Genomic DNA, 25,596 nt, shown 5'->3' with positions numbered 1-25,596 from the left:
CCCAGGACAGTCCCCGTTTATGCCTGTTGTCCTGGCATAATTATTAATAGCACTCTCTGTCACTCAAAAGTGTCCCAGTTTGGATGGTATGGTCACCCTCTATTTAGCAGAAGTCTGATTTCTTTTAAGGCTAGGCCTAAAAGCAAAGGACCTGTTCTCAAACCAGTAACAGTACTCTTGCAGTAGCGGTATGCGGGTGAGGATAACAATGGGGTGGAGACTTTCCCCCAAATTAAGGAATATTTGGCATAATAGCTCTTAAATGATAATCAATATTTGAGTGCTTACCAAATGCCAGACATTGTTATACAGGCACTTGGTATGACCATCTTATTCTGTTTTCACAGTCACCATGTGAGTTAATTACTGTTGTCATCCCCATCTTCCATATGAGGGAACTGAGGCACTAAGCATTATAAGCAAATTGTTGAAAATCAGACAGCCAGGAAGTGGTAGAGCTTGGATCTGAGCTCAAGCAGTTTGACTCTATAGAGTTCACATTCTCAACAATGACACTCTCCAAGGAAAAGACATTAGGAAGTGGTGTGAAAACAAGGGTCAGTTGGTTCACTACAGTTGAGATATCAGTGGGCATATTGTAAAATGCACAACGAAGGTGGCCAGAGGGGTGGTGACTTCTTAATGTGTTTGCTTTCCCTTCTGCCTGCTTCTGCCAGCAAGTGAAGGCAGAGGAGATCATCAAAAGAAGTGGCATAGCCCATCCTGACCTTGCTGGTTCAAAAACTACCTTTAGCAAAAATGGCTAAGGAAAGTGAGGCCAAGAACTTGTCCAGGGTCACCACACTAGGAAACTTTGGAGCCAAGATTCAACCTATTTCCTCTGACTTCAAGTCCTCTGACTGCAAATCTGGTGCTTTGAGAAAGGTTTTCTTCCCAAGTTAAGGATCGTATGGGTATTAAGCTTGTGGAAAGTTGAGGTTGGGACCTGTGGCATGGTTTGTGCTCTATCTTAATCATGAATAAGGGTGCAGCCTCCCTGTGGGATTTGCTGTTGCAGATCCTTGTGCAACAATTTATCTTTTTCCATAGTTGAATCATCTTGCCACATTGTATGCCAAATGAGGATACTGTTTCCAGTTTAAAAGCAATGCTCCCCATGTTGAAGTGTTCAGCTACCTGTTGCTAGAACTGAAAGAACACATGGAAAAATCAATTTTCACATCAGAGTCCAGACTTTAGAGTCTCAGTTGGCCAGTCTGTATCCTGCCCTCCTTCTCCACTGTCTATCCATGAAAAGCCCTAGACAAGTCCTGTTTCCTCCTTATATTGCCAACTTGTCATGATCTCACCTTTTAGTCAACTCCTACAGCCCCATAGACTCCTTCCCCTCTGTAAACATGTGCATTTCTCTCTTATTCTAAAAAAATATTCCTGGGCTCTGACATCCCCCTAGGTTGATATACTATAATAATTCCCTCCTTTCACAATCAAATTTCTTCAAAAAGGAAGTTACACTTGACAGCATTGGCTTCACTCATTAACCCCTTGCAATCTAGCTTCCTCCCTTGCCTCGTGTGTTTTTCATAGAGCACCAGTGAACCCCTAATGGCAAAAGGGGTTTCTGACCCTTTTGCAATACATGACATTGTTACTACCTCTCCCTTCTTGTAACCCTCTCATCCCTTGATTTCTGTGAAACTGTACCAGTTCTCACCCAGCTATTCCTTTTTTGTCTCCTTTTTGGCATCTTTCTCTCCCAACTCCCACAAACAGCATTCTCCCAAATCACTCGCTTCTTCCTAGCTCAAAGATTCTCACCATGGCGTGGGGCAGGTTTTAAAAAGTGACATGATCTGATTTACATTTTTTAAGAAGCTCACTCTGCGGCTACAAAAAGAATGGATTGTAAGTCAACAAGAGTGGAAGTAGAAGCCAGCTAGGTATTGCAGGAAGTCCAAGTGAGAGATGACAGTGCCAGGACTGGGGTGGCGGCAGTGCAGAGGAGAGAAGTGGAGGTAGTTAAGACACGTCTTGGAGGTGAAACCAATGGAAATTGATGGATTAGATTTGGGAGTGAAAGAAAAGGAGGGAATACAAATAACTCCCAGGTTTCTGGCTTAGGCAACTGGATAGACGTTGGTATCTCTACTGAGCTATGAAAGATGGGGAAGGGGTGGCAAAGACTTGGATAGGAAAATCAGGAGTTTGGTTTGAAAATGTTAAGTTAGATATGATTAGACATCGCAGTGGAGACGGCCATGTTCCCTTGACTATCTCAACCACTGTTATGACTTTAGCTATCTCTTATCTATGTGGGGAAATAAACTGGGTTAAGCACCTGCCCTACCCTCTGATTTCTTCCTTCTCATTTCACTCTTCCTTATATTGATACTGCTGGCCTTCTCTTCACACAGACTTTAAGAATTTTCAATAACTTCTCCATCTGCTCTCACCAATATTCAAGTACTAGTAGTAAGGAAGTCCTGTTGAACCTACCCTGTGCATTGTTTCTCCCTCTCTGTTTCCATTGTCCCTACCCTAGTTTAAATCATCATCGCTTTGGAATTCCCTGGCGGTCCAGTGGTTAGGACTCCATGCTTCCACTGCAGGGGGCACGAGTTCTAACCCTGGTCGGGATCCCGCATGCCACGCGGCACAGCCAAAAGAACAAAAAAACAAAACAAAACAATAAATGATCATTATTTCTTATCTGATCCATTGCAGCACTCTCACTGCTTGTAGTCTTTCAATAGCTAATCTTCCCTACACACTACTGCTGTAGAAATCTTTTATTTTAAGATTTCTGTTTATCTGTCTCCCCATTTCCCACAGGGTAAAGTCTATTCTCTTTAGTCTAGTATTCAAAACACTTCATTGAGCCAGCCCCTTCAACTAAACTAGCCTAGAAATGTTCTCCTTTTTGTTTTTGCTTATGCTGTTGATTCTAGTCAGCATGCCCTCCCCTGGCTCCCTTCTTCACCAGGTAAAATCCCATCTATCCACTAGGACCCTCTCAGATGTCACTGAATAAGAACCCTAGTTGCCATTTACTAAGTACCAGTTATTAAGTACTTAATGCTTAGTTATTAAACAAGCATCCTACATTCATTATCTGACTCTGCTTCTTGTGTATCCGTCTCATCTACAAGAATGCAAATTCCCTGAGAGCAGAGATCAGACTGTAATTCATCTTGAGGATTGAATCCTCAGCTGTACTGTACACTTAGCTGATGTCAGATAAAGTTTGATGAATGATTGAATGATGGCAGAACTTTGAGCTAATTGCTATGGGAAGATACAAAAGGAGCATGAGAGCTTACATTCTAGCTAAAGAAACACATCGCAGGAGAAAAAAAAAATCCAGAATACTAAGTATTGAGGGGATACTAAATGGAGGGTTGAACAAGGTTAGATTTAACACAAAGTCATCCTGGAGGAATCAAGTTTATATAGTAAAGGGAATGTTCAAAAACTTCAGTGTCAGGCAGACCTGGTTTTGAATTCCTGCTTTTCTGTTTGTGTGTGTGACTTTGAACAGTTATTTTCTCTAAACTGCATCTGTAAAATGGGTGTATTACAACCTCCTTTATAGGACTGTTGCAAGGATGAAATGAGATAGTATATCCAAGTGCATATCACAATACTCCATAAATGTTTAAAGAGTAGGGGAAAAAAGCAAACTAGAATATTGGATTGTCTGAGAGGTTAATTCATGTTGATGTGAGAGTTGGGGCCTTGGGCATTGGCTAGTTTGTGTCAGATCATAGGGGCCCCCAGGAACCTGGAAATACTGATGGTAATTCTAAAACTGCTCCAGGATACTCTTTAATGTGAACCTCACACTAAACCTAAAATATTTCCCTAACCCTTGTATAGCTGCAGAGAAAAAAAGGAGGGAAGGAAGAAGAGCTGCAGTTTCCAAACGTCACTGAAAGTATCTGCTTACACACTTAACTCCAAGTGAATTTTCAAGGAGTGATTTGACATCATTGCTTGACTGGAATCTACGAAGCAATTTACAAAGTACCAGCCAGCGTCTTGGGAAAGTGGTACCAGCTTTGCCAGAGTAAATTATTGAGATTGTTAACTCTTATATGGACATGGATAGTTAATGATGAAAAGCAGTGAACTAAGTTGCAGCACAGAATTGACTGTGTAAACTTTTCAAACAGTTTGTACCATTAATTAATCCCCCACCAAAAAGAGCCCGTCTGATGTGTTGGGTGGTGCTGGGCTCTTAGTGGCCACACTGTGTCTGTCTTTAGATATTTATACGGGTGTGTTTGCAGATTGAGACAATTCATAAAGCGTTGACGGTGATCCTTTTTTTTTTTTTTTTTTAGCGCTAAAACTCAAATTCGCGGCTATTTTAGTAATTAGCCCTGACTCTTCCGCTACTTAAATCCCTCGAAACTACATCTCCCAGCATGCTCTGAAGCTGGTGTGACTTCATCTCAAATGGCCCCGTAGGGCAACAATGGTTAGTTTTGACTGTGCTTATTTGTGCTATAAAATATCGATCCTAATTGGCAGCTATTTGGGCTTTTATATCTGCCGACCTCCGTTTTTGAACTGTAGTCACTAAATGTAGGGGTTCTGGCCTGACAAGGCCCATGCATTTCTTCAATTGGATGGGGAGCAGGGACAGTGTCACCGGCGATCTCGAAACTAGGAGGGAATGTTGACCAGGGAGCACCGCTGCGGCCGATCAGAGGAGCAGGAACCGGAGCCCGGGCTGAGTCCGAAAAAAGCCGGATCCGGACGGTGGCTCCGGAACGGCTGTAAGTGGAAGATGGAGGAGCCGGAGGAACCGGCGGACGGTGGGCAGTCGCTGCCCCCGGTTTACATTTACAGTCCCGAGTATGTTAGCATGTGCGACTCCCTGGCCAAAGTCCCCAAACGGGTAAGAAAGGTTGGGATGAAAGACCGTGGGTTTTGGGGGTGTGGGTGGGGGGCCGGTGGACGGGAGGGCATTAGGAAGCGAAGAGGATACAGGGCTGGGGGAAATCTTCAGCAGAAATTTGGGCGGCTGTACCAGGTGATGGAGGAAGTGTTCCCTTAGAGAGTTTCCTGAGAGCGCAGCGGGGCGTCCAACGGACAGGTGGGGGTGGGGTGGAGGTGCGGGGGAGGGGAAGGGATGGCATGGAGGGGATGGTGTCTCTACTGCCAGGGATCCCCGAAGTGGAGAAGAAGCTGCAGGAGAAAAGTGTTCCAACACCTCCGTAAGGCCCGATAGCTTTCTCCTTAGCGATTTAGATACTTTGTATTGTCTAAAGTGCTTTGTAATTGTTAAGTAAAAAGGGAGGGGAGTTAAAAGTTAGTTCCTTTGTTCAGGATGATGAAGTCGATGGAATTTCTCTGAATTAAACATTTGAGACTATTTTCTGCCTTTTTTTCTTCCATTTTTGCTGATGTTTTTAGGCCAGTATGGTACATTCCTTGATTGAAGCATATGCACTGCATAAGCAAATGAGGTAAGTTGTGCTTGAACAGAGCCCTGAACCCAGGTGTTCATAGCCTTAACTTCCTGCTTCACAGTGGGAGTAATTAGGGAGAGAATGGTCCTTTTTTAAAAGTTTTTTGTGATTCACAGTGTTGGTAATCTGCCTGTAACCTAGTAAAAGCTCTTGAAGAATTAAGAAAACTCGAAAAAAGTACTTGAAGCAGTTAAGAAATAGGACTTTATTGCTGGGAGGGAAGTATCCTAGGGATAGGTGTTTTGTGGAGGTTTCGGGGTGAGTACATTTGGGTACTAAAACCTATCTGATAGAAAAAAAGATGTTCAGCTGGGAGGTTTGGGGTTGTTTGTTTTTTGTCTTTCCTAAGCCAGCTCTGAGAGTATGGGTTCAACTTAAGACTTTTAGGTACACCATTACCACCACCAAACTTTAATGATGAGCCTGGAGACAGTCAAGACCAAAGGAAACTCCTGGAGCCAAGGCCATAACTCAGCACAGAGCTAAGTGCTTCTTTAAAAAAAAACAAAAAAATGAACTTGCTGTTTGTTGTTATAAGAGTAAATATTATAACCCTGACACTTGTAGGATTATTTGTGACATTTTCTGGCCAATTGGGTGAACATCTGTCTATTCTGGCTAGTGTGATATGCTTCATTTATCTCCCAGAAGGTAGTGTAAATTTTATCCTTATTATTAACAAAATCATTTATTGAGTATCTTCTTTATGAATGTTTTTCAACCGTTTTTTAACCCATAGGTTTGGTAAACAGAAAAACTACATGCTTTCCATTAAAGTTATTTAACAGTTCAAAAAATTACTTTGACAAACAAGAAATCAAAGCAAAGCAAAACTGTCTAATTTCCTTGCTGTTAAGTAGGGAGGCTCTCAGTAAGGATTTGTTAAGGAAGAGGAAGGGTATTAAAAGAGGGAGCAATTAGGGCCGGGAAACATGGTACAAGAAACTGTAAAATTTTTATTTTAATGGGCAGTTATCACTTCTGAGGGTGTAGACATGTTTTCTTGAAGAAGAAGCAAGACTCCTTGGATCTTAGCTATATATATTTACTTTTTGAGGCTGAGCTTGCTTGGTGATGGTAGTAGCCTGTATAACCATATTAATTCAGGAGAAACTCATGGGCATGTTCCCCTTCAGCAAACAAAAAAAACACTGATGCCTCCCTGTGGCCTGGGTCATGCTTTTTAAACTTGAATGTGCATATGAATCACCTTGTTAAAATACAGATTCTTTTTTTTTAATTGTATAGTTGATTTACAATGTTGTTTAGTTTTTGGTTTACAGCAAAGTGATATATATATATATATATTCTTTTTCATATTCTTTTCCATTATGGTTTATCACAGGATATTGAATATAGTTCCCTGTGCTATACAATAGGACCTTGTTGTCTTTCCATTTTCTATATAATAGTTTGCATCTGCTAAGCCCAAACTCCCAATCCAAAATATATGGAATGTTTCACAAATTTGAGTGTCATCCTTGCATAGGGGCCTTGCTATCTCTGTATCATTCCAATTTTAGTATATGTGCTGCTGAAGTGAGCACTGAAGTACAAATTCTGATTCAGTAGGTCTGAGGGGAGGCTGAAATTCTGCCTTTCTAACAAGCTCCCAGGTGATGCTGCTGCTGGTCCATAGACCACCCTTTGAGTGGTGAGGGCTAGAGAGCAGTAGTGGCAGTGGCAGAGTCAGGAAGAGGATATGGGGACTAGGCAGCTAGAAGTTAGAGGTGGTTAAGTCCTGTTGTTAGGTTAGCACCCTGTATTCTCTCCGTCACTCCTATTTTCACTTCTTGTGAACAGTGGGTTTAGAGCTTCTGAGCAAAGCCCAGTTCCAGCCTGTTTGCTCCTTCTCTCCTTCCTCTCAGAGGCAGATGTGAGGGACCAATTATAGAAACTTTCACATTTTTTGGTTGCCTATTTTTTTAATCCTTTAATATTAATAATAATGACAGTTATCCACAAGGCATTTTCATGTATGTTATCATTTAATCTTCACCTAAGTCCCATAAGATATCCCCACTTTACAGATGAGGAAACTGAACTACAGAACAGTCAGCTTATCTGAGGTTATAGAGCTGGTAATTAGGACGGGAAGCCAGCTCTCTGACTCCAAATTCAAAATTCATGACAATACAGCTGCCTATTAAAGTAAAAATGTAGCTGAAAGGATTGTATTTGCCCAATTAGGAAAACTGATTCAAATGAAAATATCTCTTCCTACTGGTTTGTCATGATAGTTGTAACTCACAGAGCAAAATTTATCTAATACCTGATTATTTAACTTAAATATAATAACTCTTTTTTTTTAACCTGCCTATAAACTCAAGGGAGATATCTATCCTCTCACCCCTTTTTAATGGAGTCAACATGTAGATGTGAGGAAATGAAGACTGTATTGCAGTGGAGGAACAGAACGTGTTTATTGCTTCAGCCTCCTGGAACCAGAAGCTGGAAGTTGTATTTTCACTCCAACTGCTGGCTCCTGCTTCCAGGTTCTGGCATACTCTGGATCTGACTCACTCACCTTTCTTTGTTCCCTGTTATTATTAGGATAGTTAAGCCCAAAGTGGCCTCCATGGAGGAGATGGCCACTTTCCACACCGATGCCTATCTGCAGCATCTCCAGAAGGTCAGCCAAGAAGGAGATGATGATCATCCAGACTCCATAGAATATGGACTAGGTAAAGTCATTACTAGGCAATGATGGGAGATAGATGACCTCCATCTATAGATCATAACTACTTAATCTTTTATAACTTGCATGATGGTCTTTAATACTTTTAAGTTAACAACTAATGTGTTAACCACAATATTAATCTTCCTTTAACCACACTCCCATATGAGTTGAGCAAAATTAATGCTGGATCAAATGGAGGAAAACCTTTCAGTTGCTTGGCGCCCTAATAGCAGTGCCCAGATTGGGTCTGGCTGTATGTACACTGATTTAACTGGCCTGTGACCTTATATTTTAACTTCAGTGTATATTTATATTCTTGCTAAGTTTGATACCTTATCTCTCATTAAACAGCTGCATTTTTAAAAGCCATAAGTGGCCAATAGGATAGTCTAGAGAAACAGCATGATTTAATAGAAGAACACTGGACTGGAGGTATGTGTGTAGGGCAGGGGTGCGGGCTTAAGACACCAGGGGGTCCCAGACATGGCTCTGTGTCATCACAGATATGACATATCACCTCTCAGTCCTCAGTTTCTCCATCTATAGGATGTGACTAATTAATCTTCAAGGTTTAGTCTTTCTAGCTGTAATACTGAAGAATTCCTTCCTCGACATTGAAGGTGTTTAGCTCTCATTTTGGAGCTGATGTTAGCACAGTAGCTTTCTGGTAGGGTATGTTGTTGTCATACCTCAATCTACTCCTCCTAATAGGGTACTGGACCCAATTCCAATGTGTGGAGGGGGGAATTTCCCCCCACACCACCAAACAATGCTCAGGACACCAGCTTGGTGTCCTACAATTCAACTCAGTTCTGACACTCTCTACCCGGAGAGAGCATCAGATTCCACAGGTGAAGTGCTCAGTCCCACAAGACTTCTCTCCACATCAGACATCAGTTGCACACCCAAGCTGTTACCTGTGCTCTGGCTGACAGGCTGCAAATTGGAGGTTCTAGCAACCTCACCAACTCAGAATGCCAAGCACAAGTCCAAGTTGTTACCTGTACTTCTGACCAACACTCTATAAATCAGAAATTCCCATGACCCCCTCCTTGAATTTAATTAATTTGCTAGAGCGGCTCACAGAACCCAGGAAACCCATATATTCACTAGATTACCAGTTAATCATTAAAGGATATAACTCAGGAACAGCCAGATGGAAGAGGTGCATAAAGGCAACGTATGGGGAAAGGGCATGGAGTTTCCATGCCCTCTCCAGGTGTGCCACTCTCCCCAAATCTCTACGTGTTCACCAACCCAGAAGCTCTCCAAACCCTCTCCTTTGGGGTTTTTATGGAGGCTTCATTACATAGGCATGAATGATTAAGTCATTGGCCAATTGGTGATTAAACTTGTTGACCTAAACAAGTAGGCTGCCAGATATTTCTCCATCAAAGATGGGTTTGTTTGGGATCAGCAGAGAATTGCAATTTGGGGTCTGCAACTGTGGCAAGCCATGGCAAGGGAAGGAGAACACTTTTACAGAGAGGGAAAGGAACTTGGGAGAGCTATGGTTTTAAAAAAAAAAGAGTCTATGGCTTTTTCATTGAGTCCTTGCCAGGAAAGAAGAGAAGTCTTTCTTCTTGTTAAACTTGGTTATTGTTTCAGCGTGTGAGAGCTCCCCCTTCTGGTCTCCTGACTATTTAATTGAAGTTTGTGTTTATTCATTTTTTACAAACTCAATCACCAGTTCCTCTGGCCTCACACAGGAGGTCAGGGGGGTGGAACTGATAGTTCCAACCCTCATAATTCTACTGGCAACCAACCCCCATCCTTGGTCCACAAGTTACCTCATTAATACAACCAAGACACATCTATAACTCATCATTTAGGAATTCCAAGAATTTTAGGAACTCTGTGCCACAAACTGGGAAGAAATACAGTTGATCCTTAAACAGCGCATGGGTTAGGGGCACCCACCCTCTGTGGAGTCGAAAACCTGAGTATAACTTATAGTTAGCCCTCTACATCTGCAGTTGCGCATCCGTGGGTTCAACCTACTGCTAATGGTGTAGTACTGTAGTATTTACTGCTGAAAAAAAAATCCACCTGTAAGTAGGCTTGCGCTGTTCAAACCCATGTTGTTCAAGGGTTAACTGTATATTCTTTATTATAAATCATAATATCACACCCCTCTTTATCCAGCTTATCTTTTAACAAGCTCTTCTGATGTTTGCCTGAAGGTTATGACTGCCCAGCCACTGAAGGAATATTTGACTATGCAGCAGCTGTAGGAGGGGCTACAATCACAGCTGCCCAGTGCCTGATTGATGGAATGTGCAAAGTAGCGATCAACTGGTCTGGAGGGTGGCATCATGCAAAGAAGTAAGAAAATGACCTTTCTGCTTTCTATCTCTTTCCTTGAGTCAGTTTCTTATTTATGTAAACTCTTATGTTTATTGTATTGGCAGTTATTGAGAGTGGGGGGTGTGTGTGTATGACACTTCTTTACTACGCCTTCTGAAGAGATACAAGTAAAATAAAAGATGACATAATATAGTGGAAAGTGTACTATTGAAAGTCAGGACACCTGGGCTTTATGCCTACTTTTTCTACAAACTTGGCTGACTGACTTGGACAGATTAACCTCTCTCGGTCTCAGTCTCTTCATCAGGAAAATGGGCAGAGCAAAGGATATTAATCTAGATATCTAGACAATCTCTAAATTCCTTTTAAGCTTTCTGGAAATTCCCCTGTCTTCAAGGAACTTATACTCTAGAAACATTATTAAAACTAGAATAATTAGGGAGCAACATCAATTTTGGTACCAATTGAATATATGTATGAGATGAAGAGATTTAGCAATAAGGAGCAGTTAATCATGGAAGTCTTGGAAGAGGTGAATTTTGGAGCTAGTTCTTGAAAGGAGTGGCAAACAGATTTTTGAATAGATGGAGAATTGATGAGAACAGATTTAAAACAAGAGGCTGAAGAATCAAAAAGGAGGCTTAGGGCTTCCCTGGTGGCGCAGTGGTTAAGAGTCCACCTGCCAATGCAGGGGACACGGGTTCAAGCCCTGGTCTGGGAAGATCCCACATGCCGCAGAGCAACTAAGCCCATGCGCCACAACTACTGAGCCCATGTGCCACAACTACTGATGCCTGCGTGCCTAGAGCCCATGCTCCGCAACAAGAGAAACTACTGCAATGAGAAGCCCGTGCAACGCAATGAAGAGTAGCCCCCACTCGCCACAACTAGAGAAAGCCTGCGCACAGCAACAAAGACCCAATGCAGCCAAAAATAAATAAATAAATTTTTTTTTTAAAAGAGGCTTATGCTGCCATCTCTAAGCAGCAAAGTGGCAACTGAGAGGTGTTACCCTAAGGAGAAAGGGCTTGTGCAACAGCTATTGGGTGCTACTTGGAGTTACAGGAAAAGTCCTTTCTGAGTTTGATGTTAACATTTCAAACAGCTATACTCTGTGTCTGACAGGGACTGCTGAGCCTTATTCAGCATTTAGTATCTTGCTTAAGATGGCTGTAGTACATGTTGGAGGAGAAGGATTTTATTTATTGATTTATTTATTTTTATTGAAGTATAGTTAATTTGCAAATCTGTGTTAGTTTCAGCTGTACAGCAAAGTGGTTCAGTTATACTTTTCAGATTCTTTTCCATTATAGGTTATTACAAGATGCTGAGTATAGTTCCCTGTGCTATATAGTAGGTCCTTGTTGTTTACCTATTCTATATATAGTAGTGTGTATCTGTTAACCCCAAACTCCTAATTTATCCCCCCCTCCAGAGGAGAGGGAATTTAAAAACTGAATTTATCAATGTGCTATTTGAGTGAAATAAAGCAGCAGTGGTAGGAACTGCCAATGCATCATTCACACACCAGTTGTTCATACTATCTGCCATGACCTTGATACTCTAGTGCTCTTGAGTCTAGAGAAAACAGCACTTTATTTTTCAGAATAAAATCTTGAGCACAATTTCAGCATATGCAGATTAAGGTAATAATATGGAATTCTTTTCATCAAATGGATAGATTTCATGACCAAAGAAATCCTTGAGTAAGTTTACTACTAGAATCTACAACTGAGGTGGTGGAGCATAGAGAAGCTGTGTTTAGTAATGAGTTTTACATGGTCTTAAAAACAAAGAGAAACAACCTGCCTTTTGTTAGTTTTTGCTCTATTAAAAAAATTCAAAATCAAGACAGTGATCTCTAGGAGGGAAAAATGACCCTGTCTGCTTCAAGCTATAGATAAAAGGGACAAAACAAAGCTTCTCTGAACCAAGGACTTCTCTGCCTTCTCATGCTTAGCAAGTTGAAAAGAAAAGTAGTGTGGTTTCATGGGAAATGCCCAGTCCTACAAGTCAGCTCTAGTTTCTGCATGTGGCACTGGAGCAGCTTATATATTTAAATTCACCACTTAAGGCCTCCTAGGGCCTGGGTCAGTTTGCAGTGGAATACCCAGGTACCTGCCACTTCTTACTACTGTTTTGCTGCCAAAGGAAGCACACTCTATCTCCAGCCAATTATGGCTGCCTCTGGGCTGTATGCAGGCGTGGGCATACCCACACGCCATTATCTTAACTGTTTCAGACAGCTTGCAGCTGATCCTACCTGGAAACAGACATGCCTGTGGTAAATATAAATTACCAAGAGTCTCTAGAGATTGCCCCAATTCAGGTCCAAATTCCAAGGCGTTCTTGGCACCTCTAGAACCTCTCTGCAGATGGACTACAGGCATTTAGCCCACAAACTTACATCTAGCGGGCATTTATCTCTTATAACCACAGTATCTGTTTAAACCCCCGCATCCCCAAATACATGTACAGGTTCATACATGCCATTTATTCATTCAACATGCATTGATTAAGCACCTACATAGTGTCAAGCATATTTTTATCATCACTAATAAGCAGAGATACAGAAATTGAAGCATGGTACATTTTTCCCCTACCAATTTTGAAAAAGAAATCTTTTATTTCAAAATATCCAGGTGCTGGCAGGATTACAGTGAAATTGGCACACTCTTTTTGAAAACGTTGGAAATGTTAAGAGTGGGGAAAATGTTTGTACCTGTTGACCCAGTACTATTATTCTCAGCAATATTCTAAGGAAATAAACCAATTCTGCCCTCAAGAAGTTTATCTCTTAGAGGTAAGACAGCAAATAATTGCATCTGAAAGCCAAAGTAGAGTGATTTTCAAAGAAAATTCTGCAAAAGAAGAGTAATGAGAGACTAATGCTATTAGATATTAAACATAAAAAACTGTGATAATGAAAACACTGGTACCACTGGTATAAGGTTAGACAAATGATGTTATAGTATACTCCCCGAAGAGACTGTTGCATATAAGAATTCAATCAGTTATAAAGGATGTGTTGCAAGTGATTGGAAAGGATTGTTCAGTAAATGATGTTGTGACAGCTTGTAGCATTTATACTCTCATCTCCTTTAATAAACTAAAATAAGTGGCAGCTGGATTGAAGAGTTAAATATAAAAAAGCAAATTAGGAAAAAAAACCTAGAATGAATGAATATTCATCAGGCTTCTAAAGGGGAATAGTTTTCTAAGCTTAGGAAAGAATAGAAGAAAAACAAAGGAAAAGATCAACATATTTGTATAAAATTTTAAAACCAAAATAACTTTTATGGCCATTTCAAAAATAAAATCTAAACACAGACTAGAAAGGCATATTTGACATAAATATGACAAAATGTGACAGGTTTGCATTTTCTCAGACATTCATACAGTATGATGTATAAGAAGAAATATGGGCAAAGAACATGAATAGACAATTTACAAAGGAGTTTTAAGCACAACTGGAAAACATGGGACAATGTTCATCACTACTAATCAAAGAAATGCAGATAAGTAGGTAACCTCTTTACCTAGCCTATCTTTAATAGAACTGGAAAAAAATGGTACTCAGTTTGCTAGTAATAGTGTGGTTTGGGTCAACCCCTTAAGAAAACAGTTTGGTAGCCAGCATGTATTAATGCCCTTTTATCTAGTAATCTACTTCTGAGAATGTTTCCTAAGAAAATAATTCAAAATATGGAAAAGAAACCTGAAGATATTTACCAGTGTTATTTATTTTTTAAAATTAGACATAACATGAATATCTAGCAATAAGGAAAGGGTGAATCCATTCCATGGAATATTATGCTATTATTTTAAATGATGATTCTGAAGACTATGGGGCATTTCAGAAAAATACTTCTGGGTTAATAAAACAGGTTTTAAAATTGTTTGCACACTGCAGTTACAACTTTGTAAAATACATGCATTTTTTTTTAATACATGCATTTTTTAAAAAAAAATTAGTGGGAATGATAATAGTGGTTACGTTAGGGTGACAGAATTAAAATGATTTTTTAAATGTGTTTTTCTAGTTTTCAAAATTTCAGCAATGAGATTTTTTCTAACTTTTGCAGCTAAAATTTTACCAAAATAAAAAGAGGCAAAAAAATAGTTACAGCAATTATTAACAAAGGGTTAAAATCATTAACTATTCTAACTGATTTTTTAAAACACTAATATTCAGATAAATGAGTAAAAGACATGAACAATTTACAAAAGAGGAAACAAATAGTGAACAAACATGAAAAAATATTTATATTTAGTATCGCTAATAATTAGAGGAAGAAAAATTGAAACATTATATATACATGTATATATTTTCCTTCTACCAAATTTGAACCGAAGGAAGAAAGATCTTAACTCATACATCTATTACTCTTGGTAATCTAAGGAAATAAGCCAATCCAAAATATGGAAAAGCTGTGTATATGAAGATGGTAATTTCTCTTTCACGTATAATAGCCAAGAAAAAAGGAGGGAAGGAGACCTAAATATTCAACAACAGTGGGATGGTTACGTAGTATACTGCAACATATCCACTTGATGGGCTATTATATAACTATTAAAAATGGTGGTTAGGACAACTGCATAACAAGAAAAAATGCATATCGTATATTGTTGGCTTTGCTTTTAAAGGGCAGGTAGCTACAGCATCATATATTCACTCTGATTAGAGATATGTAAAAAAAATATCTGCATATGAAAAGAATTTCTAGAAGGAAATACAGCAAAATGATACCAGTGACTTTGTGACGATGATGATAGTATGATATATATATATAATATATATATATACATACACACACTATATATATATATACTATATGTATATGTGGGTATACACACACACAGATATATACATGTACCTTTTCTCTGTTTTATATATTTTCATATATTTTCTCTAATATGATTATATTACTTTTATTAATAAAACTTTTTATAATAAAATCTGCTTGGAACAAAGTGGGAAGCTGTTACAATAGAGGCATAATATGGTCGGTGTATGCTAGAGTTAGGCACAAGGTAGTGGGGCGTCCAGAAGGAGTGGACTGCACCACTTACTAGTTGTGTATGTGACCTTGGGGTTATTTCAGGAACAGCATGTGCAGAGGCACAGAGGTGTGAAAGCTGAGGGCACTTCCAGGTCTATAATTAAAGCTGAAACCAAGGGCTCCTATAGGCAAGTGGCTGGAGGTGAGGTGGGAGAGGTATGAAGGGTCCTGTTTGCCAAGCTGAACAGCTTGGACTTGATCCTTCAGGTCAGTGGTTCTTGACCTATTTTGGTCATGGACCCCTCCGAAAATCTGATGAAAGCTCTATAACACTGTCCCTAGAAAAATGTACATACACAAATTTTTCCTTACAGTTTCAGAAAGTCTAAGGATCTCCTACAGCCCATGTGTGGATCCCTGGTTAAGAACCTTGGTTTAAAAGAGTAAAGAATCACTGAAGGAATCTTTAGCCAGGAAGAGGTAACATGATCAGATTTGCATTTTAGGAATATGATTCTGGCAATAGTTGGTAGATAAATTGGTGAGTGTTGGGGGCCAGAATGTTGACAGAGAAATCTGTTAGGACCTTTACTGTGATAATAATCTATCCTAAAGGAGGTGAAAGCTGTGGTGATGAGCATAGATGAGAGAATAAATTCAGGAGCCATTTAGTAGCTAGAATAGGTAGGAATGGTAACCAGTTTGATATAAATGATAAGGAAGGAGTGATCTAGATTCCTTGTGTAGATGACTGAGTAATTGTGTTACCTTTAACTAAGAAGAGTAGGGGATGGGGACTGCTCTGCCTATGGAGCATCTAATTAAAGATGTCTATTACAGAGTCGGCAATGGGGTCCAGCCTATGACTTCTCAACTTTAATGTGCATACAAAATACCCAGGGATCTTATTAAATTGGAGATTCTGGTTCAGGTCTTGGGGGAACCTGAGAATCTGCATTCCTAACAAACTCCCAGGCAATACTAAAGGCTGCCAATTTGTGGCCCGTACTTAGACTAGCAAGAGGCTGGAGCTCAGGAGAATCATCTTCACTGAAGATACAGATTTGGGAGCCAGCAGCATGATAGGTGGTAATTAAAATTAAGGAAATAGACAAAATAACCTGGGAAGCATGTGTAAAATAATACAGGGGAAAAAACTCAAATAATGAGCCTTGTGGAATGCCAGTGTTTACAAGGCAGGCAAGAGAAGAAAGATCTACAGAGTTGAGTCTTGAGAAGGAGTGGTGAGAGAGACAGGAGGAGAATCAGAGAAGACTTATCAGAGAAACCAAAGGTGAACCTCAAGAAGACCGGTTTGGATAGCAGTGTCTTCTGCTGCTGCAGAGCGTGTATTCTCAATGGGAGTGATACTGCCCCCAAGGGAGCAAAAATTGATTCTTGCCGGGGCAGGTGGTAGGGGAGCGGGGGCGGCAAGGACTTAGATGTTACATAGTTTATGGTTTTCCAAAGGGTCACAGTACATAACAGATGTACAGTACATCTGTGATATAAAATTTCGCGGAGAGGTCAATTAGAAAAAGGTGTCTAAAAAGGCTCCTTGGGTGAGGGAATGATAATGAAAAAATGGTTGAGAAACAGCTGTAGAGAAGGAAAGTAAGATTTCTCAGTAAGGAGGTTGTGGTTAAGAAGACTTCAAAGGATGGAGAGGAGTGTGCTGGGGAGACAAGTAGGTGAAGGGCCTTGCAGAAGCAGCACTATGAAATAGCTTGGCGGATTGGGGGAACTACACACATTGCTGGAGGGTTAAGGTTCAAAGTAGATAATGGCAGCAGATGAGGTAGAAAAGTAGGAAATGGCTCATGAAGGGTTTCATGTATGTCGGAGTCACTCAGTTGAAAAATGCAGATTTCTAGACCTCTCAGAGATCTTGATCAGGTAGGTTTGGACTGGGGCATCAGAACCTGCACTTTCAAAATCTAGGGGTGATTCTGATGCACACACTTTGAGAAACTCTTCAGTAGGAAATGGGGGGGGCACTGAAATATTATGTTAGGTAGTAACGTGGTTAGATTTGTGTTTTAGGGAACTGACTGTAGTTATAGAGGATGGATTGAAGGAGGTGTAGACTGTAGGTCGAGGGACTGAATTGGGTATCGGCACTCCCACTGACAAGTGATGAGGACCTGAACTAAGGCAGAGCAATGGGAGTCAAACCCAGGCAATCTAATTCTTCAACCTGTGTACTTAACCCCTGAATTATACCACCTCAGTACACGGGAGTAGGTGGTGGTATGCAGCAGAGGTAGTACCCAGGGAAATTGGATTCTGAGATTTGGAGATGGAGGTGGAAGCTGGAACTAGAAGCAGATGTGTTGCCTGTATATGAAATGGTAGCACAAACCAGGAAAATGGGTGTGATTACTTAGGGGAAAAGGCAGAGAGTGAGGAGAAAAAGAAAATAGAGCCCAGAACCCCAGGAAATACCAACTTGTAATGGGCAAGTATAAGAAGAAGCCCCAGTGAGTTCAGCTGAAAAGCAGCAATCAGGACTGGCCAGGTAATCGAAATAGAAGGGGACCATAGAATACCAAGGGAGCAGAAGAGTTTAAAGAAGAAAAGAGCTCTCAACAATCCAGAGCAGTACTGAAGTGTCAGTCATATTTGGCAATTAATATAGTCATTAATGACCTTGGTAAGAGAACTTTCTGGAGAGTGATGGGAATACAAACTGTTGAGGGGTGAGCAGGAACTAAAGAAATGGACAAGAAAGGAACATTAATCTGTCCAAAAGTTCAAATGAGAAAGAAAGGAGAGGAGGGCAGTGGCCAAGGGAAACTAAGGGTTGAGGGCTGACTTGTTGGGTTTGTTTTAAGAGCTTTGAGAACATTTGTAGACTGAAAGGGAAATAATGGAAATATGAGAAGGATAAGAAATGGAGCAAAGTCTCGGAGGAGGCAGGAGAGGATGGGAGGAATGGCTTTGGGAGGAGGAGACCCACCTCTTCTGAAGCCAAAGCAAAAGGAGTCAAGGAGGGTATAGCAGAGAAGTATCTGGGTTGCCTACTAGTGAGTGCTGGCCCCATGGCCTCTACTTTCTCCATGAAATGACTCTTGTCCACTTCTATCACTTGTTCACAGGCCTCTTTGAATTCTTTGATTCTGCTTTTTGTAGTCAGTCTCTTAAGAAGCCATCTTGTCCCATCTAGATCCCCTTAAATGGGACTCACTCTTTCCATGTAAACATGTACTAGGAGGTATTAAAACCCAGCATGGGACAGTGACTCCTAACCTCCAGAATTTGCCGAGATCGCATCTTCTTTGTCCACTTTGACTGGCTGTTTCTCATCCTCACCTCTTCCTGTTTGACTCTGCATTACAGCTCCCAGTATTTTCCTTTATCTCATTCTGATAATCCATTTAAGACTTATTTCCATCTCTAGCTCAACCTGCCCTTCTTCTTGCCACAATTCTGTTATTTGCCATCTTATCCCATGACATTTCAGCCTTCCACCTGGTGACACGGGATCTGTGCCAGCTGGGCCCCCTCTGCCTGCTTCGCTGCTGGGAGAGGAGAGATTATTGCCCTAGAATGCCATTGGTTTCTGGGACTTCCACCTGGGGGCAGTGAATGATAGAGCCATATAACTGCCTTGTGTCTTGGCAAACTCAACAAGAAGAATATAGAATGAGACCTCCAGCTCTTAGTTACCGTCCAGCTAGCAGTTGGGATCAAAGCTACTAGAGCTCTGTTCTCAAGAGCTCCAGCTCCTTATGCACAGAGTGAATGACAGTGGATTGCATTCCAGTTCCAGTTCTCCAGAGTGCTGTATGTGCAGTATAACTCATTAACCAAGCAGCCAGAACCCCCTCCTCTACTGACACCATCCCACCTCCAGCCTTTCCAAACCAATAGATCACTGCATGAAAATGGAAACCTGGATTCAGGATCAGCCACGTCGCCTCAGCACCAAGGCAGACTCCTCCTTCAGCCATGGAGCGCATGTCCTTATCACTTCCTCTTTACACCCATTCCATCCTGGCACCTGCAGAACAGACCCATCATGAGACAAAATAAACAAACCTTTCCCATAATAGCCCAGATCAGATGAGATCTAGGGAAGATAGTCTAATACAGTGGTTCAGTGTTGCACAGGGAATTCCAGCTCCATCAGTTACTAGCTGCAAAACCTCTCTGTGCCTCATTATCCTCAGTTGTAAATTAGGGATAATAATAGTACCCACCTTATAGGGTGATGGGGCTTAAATCTGATCATTGTATTAAAGAGCCTAGCAAAGAGCCTGGCACATAGTAAGTGTTTGATGAAAGTCACTTATATCCAGATTGGGTTACACTCAGGGGGTCTTAGGTAGCCTCTCAGGCAAGTCTCTGGTCCAGTGGGGTCCCACTGCCTGTCCAGCTAAAGTGAGCCCTGGTACTGTTTGTCAGCCACTGCACTTCCATGTCCCCTTTGCCCGTAAGCTCCTGGCTGAAAGTAGACTATTCACGATCGGCTTAAAGACTCAGGCCCTTTGCTTTGTCAAAGTTTCACTGCCAGCCTTCCCTATACCCCTACTCCTCCCAAACATCACATGAATTCACTGTTCGACCTCCACTACTAGGTCCAGCCCATACTCATAAGGCAAATGAGGATACTCCTTACCAAGAGACAGTGGGACCACCCCTAATTGGCAAGGGTGACTGTGCTGTAGTGCTGATATCCAGGACTTTTCTTCTTCCTAAGGAGCAGGTGCTCTCTGAGTCTAAAATCAAGGCCTTCTATAAAATAAAAACTCTGGACAGCAGCTGGCAGCAGGATTCATCAGATTCTCCATCTCTTCCACATTAACCTTGAGACCCTTTCTGAAAATAAAAAGCAGGGAGTTCTTCTTGTCAAGATTATTCTGTCCTCAGTGTAATCACTATTCAAAATCCTTTCTGTTACCCCAGAACCTTCTAGCTCAATTCCATAAGGCTCTGGCCTTCACAGGGTTATGTATCCCCTAGGGGCACCTACAACCTCATCTGGATCAATAAAGGTAATGAGTGGAAGGTTCCTGTGCAGTGTCCCCACTTGCTTCCAGCAAATGAGATCACACACCACCTCCTAGAATATTTACCTGGGCAATATTTTGATAAATTCACTTAATGAGATGTCACAGAATGTCTGAGCTGCGTGGTAGTTGAATGATTACAGTAGCACTATCCCCAGGCCAAGCCCCAAAGTGTGAAAGTGATATTTCTGGGCAGAGTTTACATAGTGCTGGATAAGATGTACATTTTTCTAAAATGAAGTCCCTAAAATGATTGAAGACGTCAGCAACCCCTTGATACTGCCCACAATTCATCTACTACCTCTGCATCTTCACTTCCCCAGTATCCTTTCTCTTAAGGAGAAAGGAATTTGGTCCCCAGACACAAAAATGACCTTCCAGTAGCTGAAGGCCTTCTACCCCAGCCCTGGTCTATACCACTGACTAATGCCTTCAACATCCAGGTACGGGGGTGTGGGTGAGGAGGGGGTGATGGGTGGGGAGTATTGTCCTGTCACAGGAGGACCTAGGTACTTTTGATCTCTGGACCTAAGCTGGCCCTAAACAAGGCCAATTACCCCAAGTGGGAATGAGAGCTCTTAGTGATCAAGGCCACCTTCAAGATAGGGAGACACTTCCTTTGAGAGGGACAAGCAGTTTGTGATCATGAGCTCAAATTGTTATAGCGCAGAGGAGCCGAGGCAGCAAGTGTAGAACATAAAGATCCAGGTCCATCCTGGGGCAGCCCAGAGGTTTATGTTGTTCCAAGATGCCCCATTCTGTTAGGATCGGGGGTTGCCTGTGCCCAAGGGCACCCCTTCAGTGGGCCAACGTAGCCTATTCAGACTTGCATATAATCTCATGGAGTGTGTTTCGTACTGTGGCCTGCAGCCCACCTGCATCTTAATTCTAAAATGAAGATTCCTAAATCAGACCCACTAGGGGTAAAGCCCAAGAATATTCTTTTTTTTTTTTTAACCAGTGTCTCCCTAAGGTGATTCTGATGCACAACACAGTTTGAGAACTCCTGGACTAAGGGTTCTTCCAGTTGCCCCATATCTGACCTAATCTCTGGTATACCTCTGTGATCCTACAGTTGAGACAAAGACACACCAAGGTAACCTTCATGTCCTTGGGATATCATCCCAATGAACTTCAGTGCAGATTTTTCCTCCTCCCACATCTGTAACACCTTCTTAGTGGTGGATCCCTCTTTCCCAGCCATTGCTGCCCATGCATCTAAAAGGCCTTCCACTTTCACAAGTTCCATAGCCATCTGCTCTCCAACCACAGCCTCCAGTTCATATACTAGTTTTGGAGAATGCCATTCAAAGTCCTCCTCCCCCACATTTACCTCTCCACCATACCACTACCAGCAGACAACCTTCCAGGCCATATGGATTGACCAGGTCCTGGCGGAGCAGCAGTACTGCTACACCTCTGATACATAATACGATTGGTTCTCCACCTCCAGCCTCCTCAGAATTCATTTCTAATCCACTATACCCCTCCATCCAGACCTCTTCCCTTCATGGCATTAATTATTTCCAGCCCACTCTCACCCTGGCTATTTGCTAGAACCACTGACATCCCTGAGTCTGGTCAATATCTTGACTACCCAAGTATGGACCACCCAAGGGCACATTCTGTTAGCTTTCACCATACAACATGGCAGAGGGGGTAAGAGCAGGGACTCAAGTCACACTGCCTGGGTTTGAATCCCAGCACTGCCGCTTCCTATGTGATCTTGAACAACCTGCTTAAACTCTGTTCCTTGATTTCCTCACCTATAAAATGGAGATAATAAAAGTACCTACCTCACAAAGCAGTTGTATTACACGAACTAATGTGTGTAAAGTACATAGACTAATACTTGGCCCATACTAAGCACCAGAAAGTGTTTGCCATATATGAATTACACTAACTGGATCATTCAGGTGTGATTTCCTTTTGGCACAGCCACATCTGCCATGGCAGAAATTGAAGGACTCTTACCTGGAAACCTTTGAAGTGAAATTCAGTCATCCGCCCACACACCTCCTACATCAGCAGCCCCTAGAACTTCATGCCCTTCTCACTCCATGATCACTCATCCAGTCTTGCTACTCCCCGATGCACTTGCCCACCTTGTACCCTGCAGTTAGCCCCAGCAATCTAAGGCTGAGAGACCAGTTTCATCATGAAAGAGGTGTTAGCTTTCCAGTGGCATCATGGTTGGCCCACTGTCTGATTCACTGGAAGGTTGTTGATCAGGAAGTATTTGCGGGGGGCGCTCAAGGCAACCTTGATCTCATAATCTTCTTATAGGTATGCTTTCCCAGCTCAACCTCAGCATTCTCTCTCTCTTTTTTAAATTTATTTACTTTTGGCTGCGTTGGGTCTTTGTTGCTGCACACGGGCTATCTCTAGTTGCGGCGGGGGCGGGGCTACTCTTCGTTGCGGTGCACAGACTTCTCTTTGCAGTGGCTTCTCTTGTTGCGGAGCATGGGCTCTAGGTGCGCGGGCTTCAGTAGTAGTGGCGCACGGGCTTAGTTGCTCTGCGGCATGTGGGATCTTCCTGGACCAGGGCTCAAACCCTTGTCCCCTGCATTGGCAGGCCGATTCTCAACCACTGCGCCACCAGGGAAGCCCTAGCATTCTCTCTTAAATGTAATTCTGGCATTCGCTTTCAGGTCCAGGTACCAGGGAAGGGAGTAAATGACCCTCTTACTTATGCCCTGCCCCTTGCCTCCACCTCCTGACCCCAGATCCACTGGACCCGTCTACCTAGTCTCACTAGTAAAGGAAAAGATCAAATTGCTATGCTCAAAAACCGGGGGAGAGATCTTGAAAGTATGAACAAAGGTGGTGACAGTGGATGTGAAAAGGAAGAAGAGCACTTGAGAGTGATTTTAGAGGCATAACTGACAGAACTTGGTGATCAGTTAGCTCTTGGGGGTAAGGTGAAGGGAGACATCAAAAATACCCAGTTTTTTGCCAAAGTAGGAGGCAGTATTGTTAGTAAAATTGGAAGTGGCACACCGAAAGACATACAGAGATGTCAAGGGATTTGTGACATAGAGAAATCTGAGTGGGTAAATGGATAGCTAGGTAGGAGATGGTAGAGAGTAGATTGATTGGTGGGTGTCTGGTTGACATCCCAAATTTAATATATGTCCAAAAGCTAACTCCTAATCCCCCCTCATATGGCAGCCCTACTCTTCCAGTTGTTGAAACCAAACATGTTGGAATCATCCTTGACTCCTTTTCTTTCACACCCCACGTTCAGTCTGTAAAAAATCCCAACTCCATCTTTAAAATATATCCAGAATCTGAACACTTCTCACTGCCTCCAGCACTATAACCCTAGTTCATCTCTCTCGGATTATTGCAACCACCTCCCAACTAGTGTTCCTGCTTCTGGCCTTGCCCCTGTTAGGTCTATTCTCCACACAGCGGACATAGTGATCCTATTAAAACAGAAGTCAGATCCTATTACTCCTCTGTTCAAAACACTGCCTTGGCTCCCTGTTTCACTCAGAGTAAAAGCCGAAGTGCCTACCGCGGCCTACAAAGCCCTGTGCAGTCCCCCTATTTCTCCCCCCCCCCCCCCCCCCTAGAACTACCTTTCTTTTCCTCGCTGTTATCTGGCCACTGGACTCTCTTTTCCCTTGAACATACCAGGCATGTTCCCACCTCCAGGCCTTTGCCCTTCCTGTTCTCACTGCCTGAAATATCCTTCTCCCAGTTAATGACCCTTTACCTCCTTCAAGTCTTTGCTCAAATATCACTTTCTCAGTAAGGCCTTCCCTGACCACGTTTTTAAGTTTGCACTGCATAAAAGCCTCCCATTGCCCTTTCCCTGTTCTATTGTTCTCCATACTATTGATTGTCTAAAAAATTATTTAATTTACTTATTCATTATTTATTTCATGCCTTACACCCCTTCCCACTAGAATATAAACTTCATAGGGGGTAGGGATTTTTATTTGTTTTGTTTATTACTGTAGCTTCACTGCCTAGAACTCTACCTGGCACATAGAAAACTTAAAAAACTTTCGTTCACTGCCTAGAACTCTACCTGGCACATAGAAAACTTAAAAAATTTCGATCGAGTATGAAAGTTGGAATGGATGGGCAGAGAGAGATGAGTGGGAAACATTGATTCCCAACCCTTTGGGGGAGTGTCTCTCCTGGTACTACCAGTTGACTTATGGAATGTCAATATGTTTGAAAAATAAAGAATAAAGTTATTTAAATTGGAAAGATGAGTTAGTGCCTTCTCAAGGTAGGACTTCAGTAGATATTGGTTGAATGAATCAATGGTAGTATCGTAACAGGTATTATGAAATTAGAGAGAGGGAGAGGGAGAGAGAGAGAAGGAGAGAGAGGAGATTCCACACAGCAGTCAGAGGTCTGAGTGTTCACGAAGTCCAATGAGCAGTCAGCACGTCAGATTTCCATCATATTGAACATGACCTACCAAACTGTGGGTTATATAAGCTTTGCATTTTAACCAAGAGACCAATAGAGGGCGTGCGAGGTTAAATCAAGAATGTTCTCTGCTTGATGAGATTCTATTAACGTCATCCACATTTATATTTATTGATCTGATGTTCATCTAAACTGTTTCATCAGTTCAGAGTGTTCTCTTGAGCTAATTTCTTTCATGAGCCCAGTATCTGGCTCATAATACTTCTTTAATAAATATATATACTTTGAATGAAAGAATGAATATATAGAATCAAGAGATTTTCACCTTGAAATTTGTGTTTTACTAATTAACCATGGTCAGTATTTCCATTAAGAAACTATCCTTCAGCGTTCATAACCTGACTGACGAATAGAGCTCCCATGGTCCTTGGTGCTTACAGAATCCTTAGGCAAGAGGAGGGCAAGAGTCTGACTTAGGGAGTTTGGGTGCTTTGTCTGTGTAAGCGATAGTGGTAGACAACATCAACATCGTAGTGCCTGAGGTAGGAGTTGCTAAAGGCCCAGGCTGCCTCTGCTCCCATACCAGCTCCTCTCTCCATCAGGAGGGGCTGGCAGCTGATGGAGGATGCAAGTCACCAGGGATGGCTTGTCCCCCACCCCACCCCCCCCAATTGTTAGTTTGACTTCTGCAAATGGGGATTTCACTGCTTTTGAAACCTGCTGCCTACAATGTGTTTTCAAGATGTAGGGTTGTTTGGGATGAA

At 41.9% G+C, this 25,596-nt stretch overlaps 1 protein-coding gene and 1 non-coding gene across 7 annotated transcripts in view; one reads left to right on the top strand and one right to left on the bottom strand.

Annotated features, from left to right (window-relative positions):
• The first annotated feature begins 4,417 nt into the window (after positions 1-4,417).
• The window catches only part of HDAC8 (histone deacetylase 8), a 244,229-nt gene continuing 223,050 nt past the window's right edge, over positions 4,418-25,596 (top strand). For 3 of the 6 annotated variants that reach the window (XR_003796451.1, XR_003796450.1, XM_029241488.1), the window contains exons 1-4: positions 4,441-4,864; positions 5,383-5,435; positions 7,992-8,122; positions 10,302-10,443. Coding sequence is in view for 4 of the 6 variants with exons in the window: in XM_029241488.1 (XP_029097321.1) it covers positions 4,640-4,864; positions 5,383-5,435; positions 7,992-8,122; positions 10,302-10,443 (551 nt within the window). In the remaining 2 variants the exon portion in view is untranslated. Of the gene's footprint in view, positions 4,865-5,382; positions 5,436-7,991; positions 8,123-10,301; positions 10,444-10,539; positions 10,756-25,596 lie in introns of those variants that run through there. The other 3 variants (XM_029241492.1, XM_029241489.1, XM_029241491.1) reach the window with 3 other exon arrangements.
• On the bottom strand, positions 6,883-6,985 carry LOC114906708. Its single transcript, XR_003796521.1, has one exon. It is a non-coding gene; the product is annotated as a U6 spliceosomal RNA (small nuclear RNA).

This window comes from Monodon monoceros, unplaced genomic scaffold (genome assembly GCF_005190385.1).
Source record: "Monodon monoceros isolate NGI ecotype Baffin Bay Population unplaced genomic scaffold, NGI_Narwhal_1 Super_Scaffold_22, whole genome shotgun sequence".
NCBI classification, from domain to species: domain Eukaryota; kingdom Metazoa; phylum Chordata; class Mammalia; order Artiodactyla; family Monodontidae; genus Monodon; species Monodon monoceros.
This window is presented reverse-complemented; position numbering and strand designations above follow the sequence as displayed.